Source organism: Magnolia sinica, chromosome 12, assembly GCF_029962835.1.
Source record: "Magnolia sinica isolate HGM2019 chromosome 12, MsV1, whole genome shotgun sequence".
Lineage (NCBI taxonomy): Eukaryota > Viridiplantae > Streptophyta > Magnoliopsida > Magnoliales > Magnoliaceae > Magnolia > Magnolia sinica.
The window spans coordinates 72,572,293-72,598,886 of NC_080584.1; the positions used below are offsets into that span (position 1 = coordinate 72,572,293).

The window sequence follows — 26,594 nt, forward strand, 5'->3', positions numbered from 1 at the left end:
TTTGAAACTACCGTAAAACCAATGATTATCTACTTAATTATAATGAATACAAATTACAAAAGGGGGGGGGAAATGGGAGGGAAAAAAAAAACCTGTACACCCGAATGGAAGGGGAGGGAGCCTCCACATTTGTTTCGATATGATTACCAACTCCCCACACCAAAAGGGGAAGCTGTTGACTTAAAATGCGAAAATAATCATACCAAAACAAGCACGCTTCAAATTTCTCCCCTGCAGCAGCATATCACCGGTCCCACATGGCTTGGAAAACTGGCGGCCTGCTCTTCAGCCAATGCACCATATCCCTGTCCAATGCCGATTTATTCATCACCGCATCCAGCATCGGGCTGCCCAGTATCTGTGGCGCGCTCTTGAACGTCCATATCCGATCCTTGGCCCACGGTCTCTGTGGCTGTTTCTCCTGCGGTTTGAACAATTGACAATCCCGTGAGCATCTAAGATGACGTTATGCCACTGAATAGGAAATTATAGGGTCCCGAGTTACAGAAAATGTCTAGTTTGATGATGCAAAGGATTCCATCAGGTGAGGCCAGCAGTTCAAAAGGCACTGATCTGATGGGCAGAACCATGGGTGGAGACACCCAGTAATCTTTTAAAAGATTACACGATCCAAACCCTTCAATGTTTGGCCTATTTTCCACACAATGTGGAACAGTGTGGCCTTCTTTTTTTAATTTTCTTTTTCTTTTTTTCAAACCTATCAGTCCATTTGTAGGCACCACTGATCAAAGGGTTAAGATCATCCAATCTATGAAGATTTTGGAGCATCTAACATTCTCAGCAGGGTACATCAGATCAATAGTCTGGATCACCAAACACTTCGTTGTATGTACAATCCTGGGGTTGCAGTCTTAGACACCTACAAAATGAAAACCAGAAAAGAACAGACAACTAGCCTGCAGATTTCAGCTTATGCATACCATTCTGGCCAGCATGAATTTAACAGTTCTCGCCCCATAGACGCGCTTCCAGGACAGCTTCTGAGACTTGGCATAGAAGGAAGAAACATCCGGCAGTGACACGCAACCCCTCCTTGCTCTTGATAAGTTGCAATCTGGATCCGCGTTGGCCTGGTTGTGCCAACAAATCAACTGCCCTAAACAGTAATTTTCTCCATATGTCTTGGAATACTCCTGGAAGCCTGACCCCAGCTTATCAGCGTACTTGGGACCCAAGTCAAGAGGGCTAATATACACAGGCGGAGATGTAATAGACTTGTAATTCTGCAGGCAGGGAAGTGACTTAGTCAAAGCAAGCCAAATATTGAATCACCCAAAGCCATGGATTGCCAACCCATCCGAGTTTATTTGGACTCGGTCAAGTTCGATCCAATTGCCGAGTCCCCAAAAAAGAAACAAAAAACAGAGCTTTAAATAGTCAAATTTTACATTGTATTCCGCAGATGAGACCCGCAATGACTGATCTGGAGCTTACAATCTCAAATCATACTCTATACCCACCCACGGGGGCAAGACCCAGCCCATTCCTCAGGTGAGCCTCACCATGCATGTTCTGTGGCCCAAAATACCCAGCTTGTTGCCCTATTGGGCGTGCCACTTGTTTAAGTCAGATGCAAACTTGTTGACTCTTGTCCACCATCCATTTTCTTTGCATACTTGTGACACAACACATTAGGTCCCGCCTGAGGAATGGACTACATCTCACAAACGCGCTGCATTTTCTGCAGGGACAGTAGGATTTGGGTAACCCTTGCATTTCTCTTTGAAATTTGGCAGAAGAATGGACTCACCCTGACTTTGAAGAAGCATTTCGTATATGCATACATGTGAATCAAATCAGCAGCCGCATCATGCCGGCACTTGGTCGTACACGGAAGATCTCTAATCTCATCCCTCAACCTGAAATAAGATCAACAATAAATGAGATCCGAACGGTCGATGATTTCCAGAAAGAGCGAAGGGAGGGACTAACAATTTGGCACCAGGAACTCACCATAATAAAGACTTCTGGAGCTCTCTTTGAAGATCCTCAGATCCAGACGGATCGTGGGCCTGAATCTTGGCCTTTAATTCGCTGAGCAGGTCTGCTTCCATATGAGGAGCCATGCACTGAACCAACTCCTCAACCAGAGAGCCCTCCCCTTTCCAGAGTAGAGAAACTAATTCTTCAGAACTGAGCTTCTCTAATGGCGGCGGCGCTTTTTTCGGGTCCCCAAATACACATCTCATTACATACCTTACCTGCAAAATGAGTGCCCGAGTCAGAATATGGTTAACAGTCTAGACATTTAGTAACAAGGAAAAAACCTCAGCATGTTATGGTCATGGTTACAGTAAGCAACAACTAGCATTAGAAGTTATGGTTCTAATAGACAGAAGATGATACGAGGAAAAGGCACTGCCAGACTGCTGGCCTTAGTGTAGAACTAGAAGTTATGGTTCTAATAGATAGAAGATGATACAAGGAAAAGGCACTGCCGGACAAGGAAAAGGCACACTAGGACTCGAAGAAGAGATTTACAGCCTTTGCTGAATTGACATAAGCCGCTTGCAGCTGATGCCTGTGGCAAAGCCGGCATCTGTGACGGAGATCGCAGACATGCAACAAACAAAGCTCACAGCCATGGAACAGACAAAAGGAAGTGGAAAGAACCATGCAACATCAATCAATCAGAGACCGGAGACTCAAGAGGAGGTTGGACTCCAGTGAGCGGGAACTGCCAACAGTCTTCATCACGAACTTCCCAGAGTGGTCTGAGGCCCCACTTCTGCAGTCTTTGGGATGTTCGGATAAGTGTGTAAAGCCATCATTCCAAAGGTGAAAGGATCAGCAGTCATAAGGGGCTTTGCCTTAATTCGCTTGACCAAACCGGAGATGATGAGAGAGGCAATCTTGGCGCTGAACAGAGCCATGTTCGGGAGCAGGAAGCTGGTCATAAATCAAGCTAGACATAGGCCAGAAGAAGTGAATCAGAGGAACTTGCAGGTGGTAGGCGAAAGAGGAAGAGACATAAAAAAATAAAAATAAAAATAAAAAGAGGACATCGATCATCTAGAAACCAAAAGAGGATAATTCAGAGGACCTCCCAGTCTCAGACCGGAAGAAGTGAATCAGAAGTTCTTCCAGTAAATCGAAAATTGTACAGAGATGTAGTCGCCACTGACATCCCTAGCCACGGAATCAAGCTCTCCAAACAATCAGAAGAGGCCACCAATCCCTCACAGAATCACTGGGTTTGAAGTGAAGAGAAGCATGGCAGAAAGGAGGTCCATGTCCATCCCACAGTAATCGAAAGTGCCTGGAGCTCTTTCCAGCACCGCCTAGTCCTCTTGATCAAGCAGGGAGAATCACTGGAGGGAGGTCGGCGATTGGTTTCAGAAAATTGCAGCATCGAAAGTGAAGATACAGTCATTAAGCATCTCACCAACTCAGAGATGTGGGTTTCTCTCCGCCTAGACGAAAACACCGTCAAGCTCATCATGGCGTTTACCCTTTACAGAGACAACATGGCAAGGGAGATAAGCAGATGGGAGAAAAGGTCTATGCTCGGCTAGAGAAAACTGGTTATATGGGAGCTACTGTTTGAATTTTCGATTCGTGAAATCCTAGAGGAAATCAGAAGTGCACTGGCGAAGAGCTTCAAATCGACCCACTCCCAGAAGGATGTGAGATGCTGAAATACTCCCGCATTTCCATTAGGAAAAAGAAACTAGAGCCGTCGCCAGAGAAGATAACTCTTAAAGTTGGGAAACTCAATATGGAGGTTAAGGTTATTAAAGAAGAAATCAGTGGGTCGGAATCTATCAGGCAAATGAAGATGATTCCAAGCAAGGAAAGGAGCAAGACGAAGCGAGGCTCCAAGTAGAAGAACGGTCATTTTTGCCGGAAATAATGGCAATCAAAGGAGTAAGGCTAGAATACTCCCGCAGCCCAAAATGCATTCTCTTCCCACCTTAAATGCGCTCAGAAGGTAGGTGGAAAAAACCCTCTCAAAAGCGAGAGGCGTCTAGTCAGGTGGCACCGACAGTGCCTCGGAAGAAGTTGACGTCAACACCTGTCTCTCTTCTGGCTCGAAGAGAGATTTCCATCACAGAGTCTTGACATGTAGCATCAAGCGACAGCATTTCCACAATTGTACGGATGCTATCTCACGCACATGCGAGGGACCCGATCAAGCAAATGAGGTTGTGGCACATAGGTGTATTTCAGGAGACTTTCGAAGAATTCCTCTCACGTGTGATGGAGCTCTCACATGCCAACCACTTAAAAGTGTCCATATGTGTGGCACGTGCAAATCAAGACTCCGAGTCTCATTCATCAGGGCTTTTAGACCTCTCTCTCTCACCAACGATTGACAATTTTCATCCACATTTCCTCTCGTCACTGGCTCCTGAAGAGAGATTGGCAGGATCCTCATCTGATTCGGCCACAGCAATTGTGATCCTCGATAATGTAGACAAGCAGATGCCTCAGAATGTTGGGCAACTCATTTCAGATGCGGCAGGGAAAACGATGGCTACAGAGAAACGGCCAGCCCAATTTGAAGACAATCTCGACCTTCTCCTGCTGGAAATTGTAGAAGACCCTCTGAGATTTCAGAATGCAAAACTTACAGCACCAGAAGGAAATTCAGATAGTCAACTCTCCACTTCTAGCAAGTAGATCAGAGACAGAGGAAGAGCACATATCAATGGGTAAAGGCATGAGGTTAGTAAAACTGGTTTTAGGACAAGTGGGCTGATTTATTAGGGTCACATTTGGGGACAGAGCAGAAGACTATGCTGCATTATTTCAGTTTATCGAGGAAAGGAGTCAGAAGCCACTCCAGGAACTCCATGATAAGAATGGTCAAACATCTCCAAAAGGTAGGAGAGAATTGGAAATTTTGGTCTCAACCATTAACTACAATGGCTAGACCTCTGCAAAACATGCAGAAAGAAAGAAGAACCGAAAACTGTCTCAATGAAAATATTCAGTTGGAATGTTCATGGCTTGGGGTGCCCACAAAAAAGAATCCAAATTAGGATCTATGAAAACAGTTCAAGTGGCAGATTATTGCTTTGCAGGAATCTAAACTTCAAGTGACAGATCAAAGGATAGTTGACTCCCTTTGGGTGGGTCAAGCAAGGGACTGGGTCTCTCTCTAAACGCTGTCGGATCACCTAGGGGAATATTTGGGGGTGTTTGGTTTGTGGTATTGCACTGCATTGTGTTGCATTTCAGCAACGATTACATTCTACAAAACCTACCTCATGGTGTTGTGGTATTTTGATCGAGAAATCCTGTGTTTGGATAGCCCTGGTAATGGTGCAATGATTACAGTGTACAGGCCCTATTCCCTGGTCAACATGGTTATTCGACAGGAAAAATACACTTAGGGCGTTTGGTTCGTTGAATTGAATGGTATTGAATGGTATTAGATGGGATTAACATTATTATTGCTCAATGATTGCATGTCTGGAAATACCATGGTATTGTAGCCACCAACCCCACATTTGGGATAAAATTTTTGCTATAGGAAAACACTGGATTAAGCAAAATCATGTTTGGTGGACTATGGAATTGTGATCAGCGGACCAAATTCACAATAGATGTCACTCACTTGTACACATATATAACCATAATGTCAAGTGTGAAATGTGTATGTGGATGAACGGCATGGATAAACACATGCATCAATGTGGGGCCCACATGTGTAGTGGATTTCAAAATCCACGGAAATCCAGCATGGGGCCAAATGCAATTCCACGGGACTAAATGCAATTCCATCCCACCTAATCCCATCCTCTCCAAATGCTGGATGGAATTGCACGGGACCCAGTGCAATTCTATCCCTCCTAATCCCATCTAATACCCTGCGCCAAACGCCCCCTTAAACTCATGTTTGATAGGAAATTTCTCATGTAACTTATTGTATATTTGTAATTATTACAAATTCCAATTCCAGTTCCGTATACATTTGCATTTGACCACTGAAATACTAGTGTCAACAAACATTGTATTAATGTAATGACAGCTATAATGCATTACAATACCACGAAATAGTGCAAACCAAACACGAAGTAATCTGGAACACTAAAATATGGGACAAGGACTGCTGGGTGGGGGATTTCTGTGTTGCTGCTACTGATACAGAAGCCTTCTGGTTCTGGTTTCTGCTGGATTTTCACTTCAATATATGGCCCAAACACTCCGGATCATCGGTCTCAATTGTGGTCAATATTGGACTCGTCCCAAGACAGGCGGCAACATCCCTGGTGCATAGGTGGGGATTTTGATGTAGCTAGATGCCCTTTTCAAAAAATCTAATGATGAGCGCATTAATCGTATAGCATGAGAGATTTCTCTTCTTGGATCTTGAAAAATGGTTTGGTGGCTCTCTTAATGGGGATGTGGACTATATGGACAAACAATCGGAATTATTCAGTCAAATCAAAACTCAACTGACTTCTATTATCATCAAATTAGGTTAAAAAGTTTCCTCTAGAGCAACAAAGGGGTCTTCCGCACCCGATATTAGATCATTGTAAAATCCTCCTATCCTCGGAAGAAGATAATTTGGGATCACTTCCATTTCACTTTCAATTAGCATGGCTTGAAGTAGAAGGCTACTCATCGCTAGTTAAAGAATGGTGGAAATCATTCCAAATTGAAGGTCTTGTGGGTTTCCGGCTGTTTCAGAAGCCAAAACTATTGAAAGAAAAGATCAAGATATGGAAGATAAGAGCTTTTGGGAATCCGTGATGGCTGAATTTGACGCTCTTTTACAAATGGTTCAAGAACTAGACATCAAGGAGGAAACCACTGCTCTATGGGAAGAGGAGATAACTAGCAGGGAGATATTCCGAGCCAAATACAATGCCAAGTTACCAAAGGAAGAAATTAAATGGAAACAACCTTCCCAAGCCGCATGGCTAAAAGAAGGGGGAGAAATTTGCAATTTTTTTCATGCAATCGCAATTGCACGTGCTTGGCCTAATAAGATTCATAGCTTATGGGTGAACGAAAAGAGAATCAAAGACAAGTCTAAAGTATGCACTCCATTGTCAACTGCTACAAGAATCTCCTCTCCAGAGAAGCATTGTGTCGACCGCACCTTGATAATTTACATTTCGACAAGATCTTTCAAGAAGAGGCGGCGGAGTTAGAAAGGTCAATATCAGAGGACAAGCTCAAATCAGCACTACAAGAGCTAGGTAGCGACAAAACCCCTGGCCTAGATGGTTTCCAATTGCGTTTTTTAGAAAATTTGGGAGAAGGTGAAAAAAGATTTGATGAATTTCGTAAATGAATTCACAGAAGGAAGCCACCTAGCTACAACATTGGGAGCAACATTCATTGCTCTCATTCAAAGAAGGGAGATGCCGAAGGCCTCAAAGATTTTAGACCAATCAGTCTTGTTAGAGATCCATACAAAATTTTGGCGAAAATCCCAACTTCGAGATTCCGAAGGGTGCATTCAAAAGTGATATTCAAACCCGAAGGGACTTTCATGGAAGGAAGACAAAGTGGACATTCCTCTAATCACCCATGAATGCTTACACACCTAGCATGGGTTAGGAAATGGCGAAATTGAATCTCCATGTGTACAATAGGCTAAATTTTCAACCCTAGTAAACGGCTCTGCAAAAGGCTACTTCTCGGCATCATGGGGCCTAGGACAAGGTGACCTACTTTCGCCCTAACCATTTGTGGTTGCAGTGGAGGCTCTAGGCAGAATGGTGAAAAAGGGTGTTTCAGCTAGTTTAATTGAAGGTTTCAAGGTAGATAATCCAGAATTCCAAATATCGCATCTTCAATACACAGATGATACAATGCTTTTTTGTACACATCTGAAGAAGAGGTTGGCAATTTGAGGAAAGTAATTGCATGCTTCAAAGCAGTTTTGGGGTTAAAGGAGAACATTGCTAAAAGCGAACTCTCAAGGTGGCCTTTCAAAAGAAGAGACATCCAACAAGCTTGCTTCAGTATTCGGATGCATGGCGCATCATATCTCAGTCTCCCACTATGCATAGGAAAGCCAGTAAAACACCTATGGGATTAAGTATCAAAAAAGTGGAAAGGAAACTCTTAAGTTGGAAAAATAGGCATCTCTCCATGGACAGCAGACTGACGTTAATCAAGGCGGCGACCTTCCAGACTATTTTGTCTCTCTTCTGTCGCCCGAAATTGGTATTAGACAAATTGGAAAATTTTAGAAGGGATTTCTCATGGCAAGGAGCATCGGACAATCGCATTTCATTTGATGAAATGGGTTGATGTATGCAAACCTCGGGATGAAGGAGGGACCAACCAAAGACATTTGTATTTGACAAATGAAGCTCTCCTCAGTAAATTGCTATGGAGGTTCCGAACGGAGGTCAATTCTTTATGGAAACAAATTATTGAAAGGAAATATAGTCTCCGACTAGGGGGATGGTAGACATGGGATTCCTCACTTTATAGAGCCTCAAATCTATGAAAATCAGTGGCTCTTTTAAAAAGATTTCTTTTTTTTTTTCTTTTTTTTTTTTTTTTTTTTTTGTGAGGGGTGGCTTTCTCATTGGGTTGGTGGCAAAAGGATCCACTTTTGGAAGAACATCTAGCTAGGTGACAAACCGTTACAAGACATCTTTCCACAGTTGGTGCGAACCTCCCCCTTCATCAGAAACCATGGTCGCACAATGCTTCTCAAGTATAGGAAATGAGACAATATGGGCGACGCCATGTTGTAGGAAACTCTTGGACAAAGAAGTTGATGACCTCACTAACCTCTTTAAGTTAGTCCGTTCTGCAAAGCCCAAGGCGGGGATGAATGATATGATGATATGCTTCAAGGAGAAATCCACCTAATGCTCCACAAAATATCTATACAAGCTATTCGGTGGCTCCTATTCAGAATCCTTGCCACACCACACCACTCACGTTTGGCACTATGGGGCTCCTCCCAAATATGTGGTCCAAGTGTAGGTAGTAGGAAACAAAAAAGTCCTAACAGCGGACAATCTACGTCAAAGGAATTTGCCTCTCGCAAATGTGTGCATCATGTGTAAGAAAGTTGAGGAATATGTGGAGCATCTCCTTCTTCTCTGTCCTTATGCAAAAGACTTATGGGACAATTTCTTTTTCGATGTATCGTGGGCAGTGTTTAAAATAGTTACACTATGTAACATGTAGCTTACACTACATAGTGTGGCTTAGCCTTAATGCTATGTAGCTCATGAACGGAGCTTAAGTTGTGTGAGGCCTACGCTACATGATAATTTCCATATGCTACACACCACATACCATGCTACACACTACATAACTCACATTACAAGTTATTTTTTCGTTGCAAGTTTGCAACATTAAAATCAATTAATGTTTTCAATGATTTGTTACATTTTTTTATTTTCAATAAAAATTAGTTAATCTTTTCAATGCTTTAGTAAAAAAATAATAAAAGTAACAGTATTAATCAATTTCGTTGCTCTTTCTTTACCTTTATACTTAATCGTTGCCCTTTCTTATTATTTTAGGCTACATTTGGTTGCACTAAATATCATGAAATTTTGTTAAATTTTAATATTAGCCAGTCTAATTTGGTGTAGAATATCATGAAATTGGTGCAACCAAGCGCAACCTTGATTAAAAATCTAGAAGTAGCATGTAACACTACACACTAGTAGCTTACGCCTCACACTTCGAAGGGGTAAACATTGTGCTACATGCTATTCACTTTTGATTCCAAGCTCCATGGAGCATTTCCTCCTAGCTTGGCAAGGGGAGGGGAGTAGGCAAAAAAGGGAGACCCATTTAGAGGCTGGCATTATTGGCAGGAATTTCATCTCTTTGGGAGGAAAAAACAACCGTTGCTTCAGGAATCTGATGAGTCCAGACTCTGTTTCTCCAAGGCTAGGCATCTAGTTCAATGGTGGGCAATCTCTATAAATGATGTAGGTTCTAATATTTCTTTTCCAGTTTGCTCTTTGTTGGTTTGCTCTGTAATATTTTTAAATAGCTTTGTGAAATAAATAAATGATTGCCTTTCAAAAAAAAGACATAAACAGCCCAACCCCAAACAAGGCCGTCAACCCTCCTAACAATCTCTTCCACTGAAGAGCACTCATTCTGAAAGCAACCACTCCTCATCCCCTAAAAAGACCATAATAAAGCCATGACAATGAATCTCCATGTTGCTTTCCCAAATTTCCCTACCCCACCCCCATGCCAAACCCACAAAAAGCCATCCACTGACTTCAGCATCAACCAATTGGTATTGAAAAAAAAAAAAAATCGGAAACTGCTCCCAAACTTTCCATACAAAAAGGCAATGAATGAAAAGATGTTCGGTCAACTCCTCATTCTCCATACACCTCAAGCAGATATTAGGGAGGACTAAGGATCCTTTGAAGATTGTCAATAGCGAGAACTTTCTTTCTTCCCACTATCCAAACGAAAACTGCCACATGAGGGGGGAGCTTTATAAAACCAATAATGAAACAGAGAGGAGGACTAAGAGATGCGAGGCGACTCGCAAATCAAAATGAAAAGCAAGCGAACTGAGAATTAGCATGCACAATCACGGAGAGTCTTCTTCTCGAAATAAGGGAACTAGGCTCTTCAAGCGATTAAGTAACTCGGCGAACTCAACAATCTCGCCGTCCATCATATTCCTACGGCAAGAAGGATTCCAAACAACTGAACCACCACAATAATAAATCTGCCACTTCTCGATATCCACCCAAGTTGGATCGACTCAAAGATGTGGCAGAGTCTTAACTAGACTCAATAATTCATAATTATTAAATTAAAACCAATTTCATACTTATTAAATTAAAAACATTTGGAGTATATATTTGAAATAGTTGTGCTAGAATAAAAATATATAAAATAGCTAAGATAAATGGTTTCTAATGTTATATAGACCCCTCCCCATCCTCAGGAGAGGTCATGAGTTTGGAACTCCTTGTGGCCTCTTCAATATTAAGAGATATCTTGAACAGGTAAGTAACTTAGCCCAAGTCATCAAGAGTCACATCAAGTCGAGCGAATCAACAAGCTGATACAATTGAGTCTATCGGGACCGAGTTGCTCTTACAAGTGAGTTTCCCATAATAACCGTTTCTTGTTTCCTTCTTTTCTATGAACATAAAAGGACTTATTGAAATCCTTCTCAAGCAGTAAGAGAGGGTCAGTTTTAAATTCATAACTGTACTTCAATATGCAGTTAGATTCAGTTCTGTACATCTCGCAACAAAATAAAGGAATGGACAACTATTTGACGCAAGATGGCATTGTTTTGTAGTTATAATGTATGCAATAACCAAAGCCTTGCTAATTTCCCACTGTTGTCTGCAACATTATCCTTAATCAACCAAAGAAGCTCCCATGAACTTGTTTTATGATCCTATCAAGGAGAAGAAAAAGGCAACACAGTTGAATTAAAGAAAGTCAATCACCTTGTCCAGTGTTAGAGCCAAATTTTGGAGCCTTTGATTGTAGACACCCTCAGCCTGTCTCACGCAAAAGAAATTAAGTTTTAGAATCAGGCTCATGATATATACATGGACACACACAACTCAGGCGGACAAGCACACACATGTATGCATGAAAACACAGACAGGAGATAAGTGCAGTAATCACTAATCACTGTTCACCTGAATCTCTGCGTCACTCTTCTCAACCTCGATGGAAATTTCTGAAAAGTATTTGGTCTTCTCCTCCAAATTATGCTTTAGAATCTCATCAGGAAGCTTTGTTCTTTCAAAATCAATGAACCGCACCTTCAACAAGATTACAGCATGTCAGATACCAACATGTGAAATCAGATACACCAACAGGATCACACACACGAGAGAGAGAGAGAAAGAGAGAGAGAGAGAGCATACCAGGCGGGCTGAGTACGCAATGAGCCAATCGGGCAAACCAGCAAGCAAACAAGTGCCCAACCCAGCCCTTCCCAAGTCAATGTAATCTTCTTCAGACACAGAATTCACTTCACAAGCCTCTAGCATTAGTTGATGCCGATCCAGCATCCCATGGCACTCCTTCAACACCTGATGCATGATTAGGTTTAAGTAACACAATGGAGAGTGAAATCCAACATAGAAGGACGACTGATCAGGTCCAACAGGCTTATGGAATCTCATGACTCATGAGATGCCAATGAGATAAAATATTGAATATAGATATCCGCAGCAACAAGGTCGAAAAATGGCATGATAGTGTGCAAGCAAGCATTTGATATTCAACTTCCAATTGTAGGCCAACTAAGACCGCAGGAAATTGCTGTACAACATCCTAAAGCCATCCATCTGCTGAAGGAGACTGCCATGGCTATTCACAAGAGCAAGATTTCCAATCCAACTCTTCCTGCACGTGATTTTTTTTTTTTTTTTTTTTTTTGAAAGGTAACATTTTTATCATAAGAGAGGCAAAAGGCCAAAGAAAAACCACAGACAAATTACAAGGCAGACCATGAGGAAAGTAAGAGAGGATAGGACACACAGCAAGAGCCTTTATATATGAGGCCCAGTCCATTGCATCCAATTTAGCCTTCTAAAGACCTCCGAGACCAGCCACTACGAATAGGGAAACAATGATTATTCCTCTCTGCACAAGGCCCAAAATGCCTGCCATCTAGGAAAGTCTCCAAAGCATCATCCCTTTCTTCCCAATCCCACCCCCACGCCAAGCCAAAAATACTCTCAGTGGACACATGACATTGTTGCACTCATCCAATATCCAGATCATTCATCAGGTGGATCTCATTCTGCATGTATGGTGAGTGCAAGGTCAGGTCAGTGTGTCATCAGTTGGGCCTCTGGATCTTAACAATGAACAGTGAAATTTTTGAACAATGGCCCACATATGGTATAAAGGTTTGCCCATGTAATGACCAAGCCAGCCTGATTTTCCTGCAATGGCACATACACAATGGAGCCCACCAGATGAACAGCCTGGTTCTACCAAAAATGCAGCAGATTGGGACATGTCAGGGGAGTAGAATGTGAATTCCTAACCCAGCAAGTAGCATAGCCAGGCTCCATCCATGGTACATTGTTTCAACTTCAACCACATTAAAAACAAACAGGGAAACCAGTGAAGAGAATTGATTTGTGATTGGACCTTTTGAAAAGCGCCTTCACCAGTCAGGTTCAAATAGCTGCCCCTGCAAACTTGACTGCCACATAAACAAACAGATGCTTCGTACTCTTCCTTACTCTGAAGCAACAGAACAAAAAAAATACCAATCATGAGAAACTGGCTTCCACAATTAATCATGGACAAGGCACTTATACAGAAGATACGCACCTCCGTTACAGAGTTATAATCAAAGGTGATCTCTTCACCATAATGAATGGGCCGTACAGTATAAATCCCAATCTGGTACTGGCCATCAACAGCAGTAACTCTGTCCACATGAAGCAAGATGGATCAGTGCAGAAATAACGGAATGGCAAAATTTTGGTGTATCAAAGAAATATGACTGGCGTTACATGAAGATGATAAAAACAGGACACACAGAGAGAGAGAGAGAGAGAGAGAGAGAGAGAGAGAGAGAGAATTGAACATGCACAATACACTACCCATCTCCAACCATTGCAATTCCCTTCAAGTACTTTTAAATCAGCCCAGGGACAGCCCATAACAGGAAACCTCAATAAACTTTTTGTGAAGCATTAAGCTGTGTAATCACTAAAAATCCTGCTCAGCTTGAAGCATGATCCTACTAGTTTTTCTTCCAGCGCCATAATGACAGACCTAAGAAACCTAGTCATCAATGATCTCCAAAATCAAGCGACTGATTTTTAAGCATCAGCTTAATTCATTCCTAAAAATGCGCACTCAGGTACACCTGCATCTATAAATCATGCCTCTCAGTTCCAGTCTCATTTCTCCACACCCTAGATCATTGATTCCAAGCATCAGATCATTTGACTCATGAGAAAGAAAGGATTGCTTCATATATTCCCATCTCTAGTGGCATCAAAATACTTGATGGATCATCTTCTAGAGCCAATAGAAACAGAATTTTTTTTCTTTGACATTACCTTCAATTGTGCACATTCCTTCATTTCTGTCAAATTTATCGTCTAGAAGTATTCTTAACTAAAGAACTGAACAATCTTTTTGGCTCAGTTTTAAGCGCTGTGAATTCTCATATTGGTCTTCTAATGATCACCTCAGACACCACATTTAGAAAAGAACTGTAGAGTCAACCACTATTCTGATTGTACATGTGAATGATACAGTACTCTCAGGTGGCAGCAGTGCAGAGATTGACAGAATAAAGTCCTTGGCTGGTATAGTTGACATTAAGGATGTAGATCCTTTCAAATACTTTCTTGGGATGGAAGTTGTAAGGTCTCAGCATGGCATACTTTCCAAGTTTCCAACAGAAGTATGTTGTGGATCGCCTTACTGCTGCAAGAACGTTAGGTACTATGCCATCTGATGCTCCAATTGAGGAAAATCATCACCTCCATGCTGAGCAATCCAAGGTTCACCATGATCCTGATATGCATTATCACTTGGTTGGCAAGATCATCTACTTGACTATAACATGTCCGGATATAGCATCTACTGTCAATGTCACCAACCAGTTCATCCGTGCTCTATGCTCCCACCATCTCGATGTTGTCTATCAGATTCTTCATTAATTAGTCTGCTCCTAGAAAAGACCTATTGTAGGCAATCTCAATAGAAGTGGTTATCATGATGCCGACTGAGAGGGTTCTTCAAATGATTGCAGGTACAACTGCCTACGGTACCTTTGTGGGAGATAATCTAGTTGCTTTTTCAGTGGTTACTCATCTGCTAAAGCCACAAATACCTTGGAATGGCTCTTGCTGCATGTAAGATTGGCTTCAACTGCTTCTTCTGGCAATGGGATTTGGCGATATGGTGTTTATTCCTCTACACTGATAGTCAAGCTGCAACTCATATGGCCTCCAACCCTATCTTTCATGAGAGCAACAAATGTAGCGAAGTTGATTGTCACTTTGTTTGGGAAAAAGTCACCTCCAAGTTGTTGTGCACTCCATTTATTTGCTTAGATCTTCAGCTCGCAGATATATTCCAAAAGGCATCTAATTCTTCTGTTTTTTGTTGTACGTTAGACAAACTGCGTATGCGTAATAGTTATGCTCCAGCTTGACGGGAGCGTAGAGAATGTGTGTGTGTCATATCATTGTCCTCCCACAATGCACCAAAACTTTGTTTAGATGAAGTGATTGTAAATGATAGGTTTAGAGTGGTGAAACACAAATCTTTCTTCTCTTCATTCCTTTCTTTTTCTCTTTTCATTCTCTTTAGAATGCTGTAGATTTGAATGTATTCCAACAACATGAAGAAGCTTTTGCAGTCCTCGTGTCTGTTCTTTTTTTCTTTTTTTCTTTTTTCTTTTTTTTTTTTCTTTTTTTTTTTTTTTTTGAGAGAGAGAGAGAGAGACTTGCTAATCATGTTATACCTCATAGATGCATGCTTAAACGATGTAAAGGAACAGCAAAATTGGAATGATATTAGAGCTTACTTTGCTTGGCAATTGGGTCGACAAGAGTGACAAATTCGACTTGCATAGTTTGCCTTGTGCATAGCATCCACCACAACCAAATCATATCCATCACGGTCACCCTGCCAAATAAAAACGAACTCATTCAGCAAAGCATGTACAAGCAGTCATGAATAGTAAGCCTCGAATAAGACCATGTACAAGGTACCAGACCTTTGGCCTTTCCAGATATATATTGTAGAACTCAGGTGCTGGATCTTTGCTGTTTTTCTGTAAAGACCTAATACCATCCTGCTTCTCGAACCATTTCCAAGCCGGATATACCTACATCCATGAGGAAAACATAAAGAAACAAACTGTCAAACCTCATGCTTAAGAAAGTTACATTTCCAGCTCAAGCCAAGCCAAGGCTTAGATACTTTGTGGACCTCAAGCTAAGGCAAAAGGTACAAAAGTTGAAACAGATAAAACAAAATGCATATCTATACATACATCCATACATACGTGTGTGTGTGTGTGTGTGTGTGTGTGTCGGTGTTGTCAAAATCCTACTATTTACAATTTACAATTTGAGTCAAATTTTAAACAAAATGATTTGAATCCCCACCCTAAATCCCTATTTAGATGAATCCTATGATTTTATTATTTGAATCCTATGATTTACGATTCGGATCCCGATTTTCAATTCCAATTATGCCCATTCTTTTCTAATTTAAGATTTACTTGGCTTTCATTTTATGTTTTTAAATTGCTGGGGGCTTTAAGAATCATTTAGAAGAGGTCAATTACTTTATTATAATCTTTACAAGAGATTACATGATAGGTATTCTCTTTGATGTTAAATCATTTTGCATTTTGTTATGATCTCCTCTTTTTTTTCTTTTTTTCTTTTTTCTTTTTTTTCTTTTTTTGAAAGATGATTTTGTTATGATTTCTTACTTCTTAATTGGTCGAAAGTCGAAACACCAAATTGATATAGCATTCGATAACAGTAATGGTGGCTGTAACAGCCAGCGTTACAACCCGGACCATAACAGCCATTACTGCCCTATAACGGTTGTTACACTCCTCGTAACAGCCGTTACAGCCTCGTAACAGTCGAGTTTTTTTTAACAAAAATATGTATAGGCTCAGTATCGGCCCGCTAGAAGCCAATTTTTTTTTCAAATAGACGTTACAACCCCGTACTGGATAATGGTCACCCCCATTACCGTTACATAACAGCCGTTACGGTCATAATGTAACCATTCTTTAATACCATGTGAATGACTTTTTTTGAAAGATGGTTTATTATCAAGGCCAAGAGACCAAAAAGGAAAAAGGGAACAAAAGAAAACAAAGACAAGAAAAACAACTAACAGCCCTTAGAGCTTCCAATCCCTTGTACACAAACAGCCCAATTAAAACAACAAACAACTGAAAACCACACCCAGGTAGCAAGCCCAGAGGGCGCTGAAGCCCAAAACAACAAAACAGCCCTTAGGGCTTCCAATCCCTTATACACAAAACAGCCCAATTAACAACCCCAACAGCCCAATGTAACCATTTTTTAATACCATGTGCATGACTTAATTGGAATTTTTTCCATAGATATTCCATCTTTTTTTGCTGGTCTACATAATCAAATGCCGCTTTTCCAATATGATTCTACGCTCAATCAAGGTAAAAAGAACATAAATTATTAAAGATTCTTGTATATTTTTAAGATAATTTCTGGAACGACAAAAAATAAAGGAAAGACAAGAATCCTTACACCATCATGATATAGTGGTATTACTTGGTGCACATTGATGGGAAATGGATGATTGATGAGTTTTTAATTTTTTTTTCTGATTTATTTATATTTTGCAGATTTTTTTCAATTTTTTAAGGAAAAAAAAAAAACTTACAATTTACGATACGATTTGTGATTCGATACGATTCAACCCTTATTACAATTTGTGATACAATAACAATTTTCTTCCATTCTTGGACAGTTAAAAATTCCCTCCGGAATCTGTGCATGAGATAATTGGACGGGCATTCTTGTGATATGTTTCATATTGGCATACATTTCCTTTTCTTTCTTTTTTTTCCTTCATGAGCATGTATGTAAATGTTTATAGATTTCATAGACCTGGGTCATATATATATATATATATATATATATATATATATGACCCAGGTCTATGAAATCTATAAACATTGACATACATGCTCATGAAGGAAAAAAAAAAAAAAAGGAAATGTGTATATATATATATATATATATATGACCCAGGTCTATGAAATCTATAAACATTTACATACATGCTCATGAAGGAAAAAAAAAAAAAAAGAAAAGGAAATGTATGCCAATATGAAACATATCACAAGAATGCCCGTCCATATATATATATATATATATATATATATATATATATATATATATGACACAGGTCTATGAAATCTATAAACATTTACATACATGCTCATGAAGGGAAAAAAAAAAAAGGAAATGTATGCCAATATGAAACATATCACAAGAATGCCCGTCCAATTATCTCATGCACAGATTCCGGAGGGAATTTTTAACTGTAAAAAAAAATATATAAAAAAAAAAAAATTTGAAGTATCCATTTACTATATGGGAATGTAAATGAAACTGCCGCTAAATGCTTATATATGTATTAGGAAATAATATATTTATGCAGCATGGAGGAGAACCACATTACACAACCAAGTTAAAAATCCAAGGAAATTTTTATTTCCAAAAGATTGAATGGAAAAGATATTTTTTCATGCCTCGTAGATAACTCCATTCAACAGAAATTATGTATTGTACCTCTCCCAAGAACTCCACAACAAAATCCTCCTCACCGAAGCCTTCCTCTTTGTTGCAAACCACTCCAAGACCCTGAACCCACATATACAGATGAGTTGAAAGAAAGAAAACAGTGAATGAAGGCTATATGAAAACAAGAATGGCACCTGAAAGTGGCCCATCAATGATAAGTGAATTGCACACATACCTTTCTATAAGCAACATAATTGTCGTCAGGACGACTCTGCATGGCCTTCAAAATTCCTTGGCACATTTTCAAAATGCGTGTATCGCTACCTTCCTCAGCAATCTTCTGGATTTCTTCAAGGACAGGCCGCAAAGGATGCACCATGGGGGTGTTGCCAGTGCCAGTGAACTGCCTGACTTGCTTATTCAAAGCACGCAAAAGCACCTGAAATAAACATTTCTCTAAGAATCATATGCAAACATAAAATAATAAGGACACTAAACATCATGGAAATTTCATTAAGCACAATTACCTCTTCAATGAATAAATGCTTCTCTAGGAGTGGCCATTCCGGTTCTTCTCCAGGCATGGAGTCGAGCAGAAGATTATGAGTATAAGGATCTATACCATAGACTTCTTGTTCGAGGACCTCTTCACCAAGCTTCTTTCTAGGTTTGTAATCTTTTACTTCAGGAATCTCCATATCTGACTCTTCCATGCCATTTTTCTGTGCCCTCAGCTTTTCAGCATAATCATCAGGTAAAGCAACCCGCATCTTTCGCTGTACTTCCTCCTCATCTGCTATAATAAGATAGCGGTCGATAACTTCATACTTACGAGTAACTGGAGGAACAAGGCTTGCTTTTGTCATGCGAGCACCCCATTCACGCTCTTCTGAGTCCAAGGCCTCATCTGCAACAAAAGGAAGTCCATCTCCTCTTAAATCTCCAGCTCCGGCTTCTGAATGGATGTCCGGATCAGTTTCCGTCTCTGAATCGCTATTCTCAGCCTCAACCCGACCATCTTCTTCAGAAAGATCAGGGTCATCTGAAGTTTCACTTTCCGAATCCAAAGCCCTTTTATTCAATTTGGACAAGCGCCTTCTAATTTCCCGATCGGAAGCATCATAATCTCCATAATCAAACCCACCATTTACATAGGATGTGCCATTGCTCCTAAGCATGCCTCTCCTATCATTTATAATTTTATTGTGTTTCTTTTTATACTTGGAAGGTGTTGAACCTGCAACTGAACTATCTTTTAACATCTTTATCATTTCATCTCTCTCACGACATGACTTAATAGAATTCTCCTCTAAACTCGTTGCCAGCTGGATGAATAACATGATAATACGATTCATATCCCCAGAACCTCCCCGAGTTTTAGCTCTGCATTGATGCAATCAATATACTTATGTTTTTGAAGCATGAAATGAGAAACAAAAACATGAAAGCATTATATAAAGGACCTAATACTAGGACAAATAACTAGATTATCCTAACCATCATTTTTTTTCTAATGAAAGATCGAAACCACCATCTAAGCTCAATCCCCAACTATTTGGGGTCCACTGGCACAAATAGCAACATATTCCGATACATAAATTTCATGGGCAATATGCATAGACTACTTTCAGGAAATCAAGACAAACACCTTGATTTCACAGACTGAAAGCAGTCCCTCTAAAAGAAGGAAATACCCCATCAACAAGGCAGTACGAAAAATTCTATACAAGAACCTCAAGGGTACCTTCCAACGTTACAGTTACAGTTCTGCAGTTTGGAAATCCATGTGACATAGGTTACTTAACAACAGACACACTTTATAATCGCTTAAGTTTAGAAGCCAATAGTGCTAGGAAGAAAGCTCACTTTATTGCATCCCGGCACATTCGACTGATATCCTCCTTGACAGAGCTCAAGCCATGACCAATGTAATAACCATTCCTCATCCTCTCTTCAATTTCTGCAACCTGATGAGATAAAGTTGATGTGAACATATGGTTAGAAAACAAAAAAGTTCAACACAAACAGAAGTCGGTCTCCCTGCAACAGTGGAGTGGACAAATTAAGGTAAGAGTACCTTTGGAATAAAGAATTGGCAGGTATTCTCCTTCATGATGTCCTTCAGACTAAGGGCAAGAAATTCTTCCATCATCTTATATCCATTCTCGGACTTCCTACGTAGCCACCGTCTCATGTGGGCGTCCCTTGACAAAACAGATGAAGTCTTTCTTGCATTAAGCAGTTTTGTTCGTTTGTAACAACTCTGCCGGAATGCATGGTTTGCTGAATCCCTCCTATCCAAACTGGAATAATAATCAAATGAATCCATCACCTCACTAGAATCATCCAAATGACTACTCGAGCCTCTGAAAGCTTTGTAATTCGAGTAGCTTTTCTCGGTTATCTGTTTAAGACTCCTCATCTTGGAATATGATTCTTCAGACATCTTGGAGTAGCGTGAACCATGGCTACTTATCCACTTCACATTCTTAAAAGAATGCCTCAACTCTCTAAATTGGCTGCAACCTCTGACATCTACAGAACATATGGAAGGGAATGATAGGAGAACTTCTTCAAGTGCCCCAGCGCTGACATTAGTACAGCCCATTAACACAATGGATGTTATCTTCAATTTGTCATAACCACTCTGCAAGATCAAATGAAGATATATACAGATCAATATAACTGAGAAAACAATGTCAGATGGAATTGACAACCAAAAGCAAAACCCACCATTATGTTCTGGAACATGGAGTCGGTGCAGTTGGGGCCAACAGATGACAAGTCTACATGTTGGGAGATATCCCTGTAAAACTTGACTGCTGTGTTCCAGCACTTGCAAGTAGCAGCAGAAGTTGCAAGGGATTTCAAGTCCATTCTCAAATAATGGAAAACCCGAGCCAATATACGACCATTCAGCAGTCCCCAGCTTTCCGTCTCAGTTTGAGGAGTTGGAGTAATTTCTTGACCAAAAGAAATTTCACTGCATAAATCCTCAAAGGAACTGTCATTTTGACCTGTCAGTAAATCCTCTTCCATTTCATCATCATCTTCACTTTCATCAGCCAGCAACCGAGCTCTTTTCCCAGAACGCGTGTGATCTTTATAAATCCCAGATAAATCATCCTCTGAATATAGGGAAAAACATGACAAAAGGCATGTCAGGTGAGAACAGATGTCAAACTCTCAAAGCCCAAACATACAAATGAATAGAAGAGGAAGTCCCAATGCAAATGAGGGATGTTTGTGCGAGATCCGGACTGTTCATTAGGGTGGCCACGCCAAGTAGGTATCATGGCACAAAAAAGGCCAGTCAATCATATCTTGGGCCACATGTTAAAAAAAAGTTAACAGTTAAAAAGATTGGCCAGCAGTGGGTTCACATTCAACAAACAAGCCTGACTAAGATATCACACACATGCCACATTGGCACGTGTGGGGACAGCCCGATTCGAAATCCTACTCTATTGGATAACCATACTAAACATGCTAAAGTAAAAACATGAGGTTTGATGAAGTAAAAAAGTGAAGAATTAACTCTCAAGGAATCGTGTCGGGGGGGTGTGGATGGAGGATTTGGTACCTGATTTCCGAAACCTGTGCACCAACAAATCATGATCAAGACCACTTGAACTTTTTGTGATCGCTGAATTGAATGGGAAATGCTTGTCTGTTTCCTTCTTTGGCTGCTTTGCACTCATCCACGGATCCAAGACCTCATTGATAGCTACGGAAAACTCTCGACTCCTGTAAGATTTCATGACTAGTTCATGCAGCTTGCCACGCATATAGCCAATGAATTGGGGATGCAAGTTGTGAAATGAACTTGAAGCCTCCACCAAACCATGGTCAACCTGTGGCTGTGGGAGAGAAGAGGCAGCAGAAGAATCGGCTGTTGGCACCACTTTGCCTTCTTGGTTAAGTATAGATTCAGAACCATTTACAGCGGTAGTAATTGGAACCCAAACTTTATCAAATTTCCTGAAGACACTGGTATGCTTCTGAATGATACCTTGAGTGACTAAAGACTGCAGCTCTGAGAATGATGAGGGGCCGTGTTCATGGCCAGCACCGTCTAGATAGTACCAATCACCCAAATGCAATTGTAATTCATCTGCTGTGCAAACACGGTCTTTTGGAGCATTCGCACCAGTGTGCTTGAGCAAGGCTTGTAATTGTAAATCGCGTTCATAAGCCTTGGATCGGGCAACCCCATCCATGAAAGAACCCTTACTATCACTACTTGCAGAGACAGGCCGGACAGGCCTCGAGGTATGCCGCTCACTACCTCTAACTTTTGAACGTGTGTCAGAGACAAAAGAACCATGGTCCTTGACCACACATGCATTAATCCTGATCACTGGAAGCATAATTCCTTTCAGTCCTCTTGCCAATGGCAATGGTGGCTTAAGTTGACTTGATCTGTTGGCAACAATGTTTTTGTTTGGGTCCCCATTTATATCATTCTTTTCTTCACTCAGAGTAAAAGCCCAAGGTGGTAGATCAAGCCTTCTACTGCGTGAAGGATGGTATAGTTCATCTTTTCTATGCCAGCGTGGGTCCTCATGTCCAGACTTTGGCATCTGACAAAGTGGGTATCCTTCATTGAGTACAAGTTTTCTTCTAAAAGATCTGTCTTGAGTTGCTTCATCGCTCCTCTTCCAGTCGCCACCCTTGCAGGACCACAGGCTGGAAGACCAATCGCTAGAGTCAGTGTTGAGAAAGGGGTACTCCTTCTCAGGTGGCGCAACAAATCTTGTCTCAACAGTTTCTTTGTGCATGCTTTCAATGCCTCTGCCAAATTCCTCATCTCTGGGATGTCCAAACGACTCACCGGAGCGAGGTCGAGATCTTGAGAAGCCTGAGCAACCATGCAATAGGATACCCATCATCAAAAGAGAAGAGAAGAGAAGAGGAGAGAGAGAGGGAACAGTGTATAAATTTGTTTCATAAATATATTATCCGGACACAGTAATCTTCGTCAACAGGATACAAGGTGCATCAATTCACACCAACTGCTCCTATGAGATAATTTTTTTAAAATGGAATGTCAACATGACATAGAACATAGATATCCTCCAAAAAACAGCATGTAATGTACCTCGTAAATGACCTGGGTCATTACAGATAAAAGGAAATCATAACCTGATCAAGTACCATACCTTCTGAGCTGCCCCATTTCTCCCATTCTGCATGCTCAAACATCGTTTGCAAAGCTTCTGCAAGGATATATTTGCAGAAAAAAAAAAAAAATTCAAGGAATTTAGTCAAACACTCAACTGATATTGAAGAAGAGGAAAGAAACAAACAGGGTATCAGAAAAGCAAAAAAACAACAGTTCGTTAAAAATATAATAAGAAAGTACCTCCAAGTGTCTCAAGTTCCCTTCCAGGAATAACAGTATAACCCGTTAATAAAGCTCCCACCCTCTCATCAATGTGGAGATCTTCCAAAGACTCTGAAGCAACCAAACTTTCATCCAGGTGCCCTAATGGCTGCAAGGACAAAATAGATGACTCCTGGCTAGGCTGATTAGCTGTTTGTCCGATATCTCCAGTATCCACCAATAAATTCCCAGGAGCCTCAGGAGGATTTACCAGCTGAGTCTCAGAATCTGAAACAATTGATGGTAAGTTAACAGGCACCAAAGGAGAAGCAGCATTTTCAACAGTTACCCACCGGTCACTCTCAGAATGCTTTATTAAATGATCCGACTGAAGAAGACCTTCTTCCACAAGCCTCCTAAGGTCACGCAGTTTTGATGGTCCTTGTTCTATGCCAAAATGATCAAGATAAAACCATTTTCCCAAGGTTGAATCAGCCACAGCTGGGACATGCGGCGGTGTGTCACATATATCCATATCCTCTTCCATCGATTGGAACTCTTCAGGAGCTTCGCTAACCTGAGAAGGAACCTCATTGCAAACTACAGTCTGATTCTGAGACTCTTTTTCCTTGTGAGACTGATCATCAACACTTTTGTCCTGACAACTGCTGCTGTTAGCCAGACTAGTACTATTATTCAACTGTTTACTCGTGGAATGTCTGTGAGAATCTCTGCCACTTGAATCCCTCCGCCCGAGCCTATCTTCTTGCCCTTGGGTTCCATACCGACTGTTGTGCTTCTCATTTCCTCCAGTCTTCCGGTTTGTTTCCCGAGTATCACTGGACCGCCCACGATCATGCGGGGAGCGCTCCAAGTACAGAGGAGTTCGATCCCTGTGATCACGGTGCCGGGGCCGGTCACGTGGAGATCGCTCTGAATGAACTGGGCTGCGATCCTTGTGATCGTGGTGCCGGGACCTTATGTGTGGAGACCGCTCCGAATAACCCACGTGAACCGGGCTTCGATCCCTATGATCATAGTGTCGGGCCCGGTTGGATGGAGAACGCTCTGAGTAACCTGGGCTTCGTCCATGCCGATCACTTGGGTGAGCTGGACTTCGATCCCTATGATCATAGTACCTGGCCCGGTTGTGTGGGGACCGCTCTGAATAGCCCGGGCTCCGTCCATGCCGATCATGACCTCCTCTAGAAGATGACGACGAATCATAATGCCTAGAAGTGTACCTGCTCGAGGAAGAGACCCTTGATGACAGAGAAGAATTTCTATAGGAGCTTTCCACTGAACTGCGCAAATGCAACTTATCTGAGTAGCTAGAATGATTGGTGTCATCGGATATCCTCCTACTCTTTGACCCCAAATAGTCAGTGCAATCAGCAGGATATCTGCGGCTGCTGCTCTCTGATTCCATGCCATGCCGTTTCAGCCAAGTTCCCGATGTGTAATCCTTACCGCGATTCTTCTCATCACCGTACTCACTCTTATAAAGTCCTGATTCGTCATCTGTCATCCTTGAACTGCCCTTTGAGTCCCTCTCATGGGTGGTTTCCCACCTTGAAGATCTCTTCCTCCGCTCACTGCCACTTCTACTAGATTCATTCCTCTGAGAAAAATCCTCATCTGTGAATTTCACAGATGGAGGTGTCTCCCTGTCACGATTCCGCCCCTTCTCTGGAACAAACTCCCCCTTCTCTACTTCCCATCTTCGCCCTCTCCCAGAACCAAACTCTTCCTTCGTCACCTCCCCCTTCCGTCGTCTCTCTGAAACAATCTCACCCTTCTCCACTTCCCCCTTCCGCCATTTGTCTGGAACAAACTCCCCCTTCTCCAACTCCTCCTTCCGCCATTTCTCTGGAACAAACTCCCCTTTCTCTATCTCCCCTTTCTGCCATTCATCCGATATTATCTCCCCCTTCTCCACCTCCAATTTCCTCCATTTCCCAGGAAAAACCTCCCCCTTCTCCACTTCCCCTTTTCGCAATTTCTCCAAACATGAATCACCCTTCTTAAATTCTCCTCTCCGCACCTTTTCCCAACTGTATTCTTCTCTCTCCACTTCCCCCACTTTCTGCCATCTCTCCGGGACAAATTCTCCTTTCTCTATCTCCCCTTTCCGTGAATTCTCCAGAACAGTCTCCCCCTTCTCTACTTCCCCTTTCCGCAATTTCTCACCTTTCCCTTTCCGCCCTTTCTCAGAAACCAAATCTCCTTTCTTGAATTCCCCCTTCCGCCGCTTCTCCAACCCGGCTCCCTCCTTCTCCAATTCCCCTTTCTGCAATTTCTCCCCTTCTCCCGAATCAACCTTCTTGAAATCTCCGTTCTGCCCCTTCTCCAAACCGAATTCTTCTTTCTCTACTTCCATGTTCTTCTCACTCTTCCTCTGCTGCTGCTGCTGTTGTGAAGATGAACAATTGGAATCTGCAAGCTGCACCGTCTTCGAGCTAAAACCATTTCCATTGCTTCCGCTGCCAGCACAGAACGCCTCCGGAAACCGCTCAACGACATGCTGTGAAGGCACGCAGGCGACCCCACCATCGCCCATGGAAATTCCAAAGAACCTATCTTCTCAAGAAAACCAAAACCCTAACGAAATCCACCTCTACCAGGGCTGTGGATGCTCATGCTTCTATCAAACTGGACCAATCCAAAGCACGCCGAAATCCAAAACCCTAATTCCCTGAAAAACAAAAGATTTTCGAATCGAAACGTAAGAAAATCCAAGCAAAAGCAATGCAGGGCTTTGGATCGAGGGTTTTCGAAATCGAAACCCTAGGGTTCGAAAACAAAACCAAAAAATCGAGGAAAAAAAGAAGGCTCACCGAGAGAACCTAGGAGCTGAAGTACCAGATCGGATATGGAGATGTACAAGGTCTGGATGAGATGGTATACGGTCGTATACGATCGTATGTACGGATCGGGATACGTCCGTGGGAAGGTTTTTGAAGACGAACCTCTCTCCCTCTCTCTCTGTCTCTCTGTTATCTGTTTTTTCTTCCTTTTTTCTCCCTCTCTCTCTCTCTCGCTATGCGAAACGAAAC

At 41.6% G+C, this 26,594-nt stretch overlaps 1 protein-coding gene across 2 annotated transcripts; it reads right to left on the bottom strand.

Annotated features, from left to right (window-relative positions):
• On the bottom strand, positions 1 to 26,594 carry LOC131221675 (histone-lysine N-methyltransferase ATXR3). 2 transcript variants are annotated; one of them, XM_058216976.1, is made up of 21 exons: positions 26,376 to 26,593; positions 23,578 to 26,233; positions 23,375 to 23,431; positions 21,796 to 23,073; positions 20,946 to 21,340; positions 20,290 to 20,859; positions 20,079 to 20,179; positions 18,740 to 19,595; positions 18,448 to 18,651; positions 18,261 to 18,332; positions 15,671 to 15,781; positions 15,479 to 15,579; positions 13,258 to 13,357; positions 13,072 to 13,167; positions 11,832 to 11,999; positions 11,601 to 11,726; positions 11,403 to 11,456; positions 1,975 to 2,222; positions 1,772 to 1,880; positions 942 to 1,244; positions 1 to 421 (listed from the first exon to the last, which is right to left on the bottom strand). In XM_058216976.1, exons 2-21 carry the CDS (start codon positions 26,096 to 26,098, stop codon positions 245 to 247), a joined length of 7,647 nt encoding a protein of 2,548 aa, XP_058072959.1. In that variant the 5' UTR covers positions 26,099 to 26,233; positions 26,376 to 26,593; the 3' UTR covers positions 1 to 244. The 2 variants fall into 2 exon arrangements, with proteins under 2 accessions (XP_058072959.1, XP_058072960.1); XM_058216977.1 differs by having other exon boundaries at positions 284 to 421; positions 918 to 1,244; positions 26,376 to 26,594.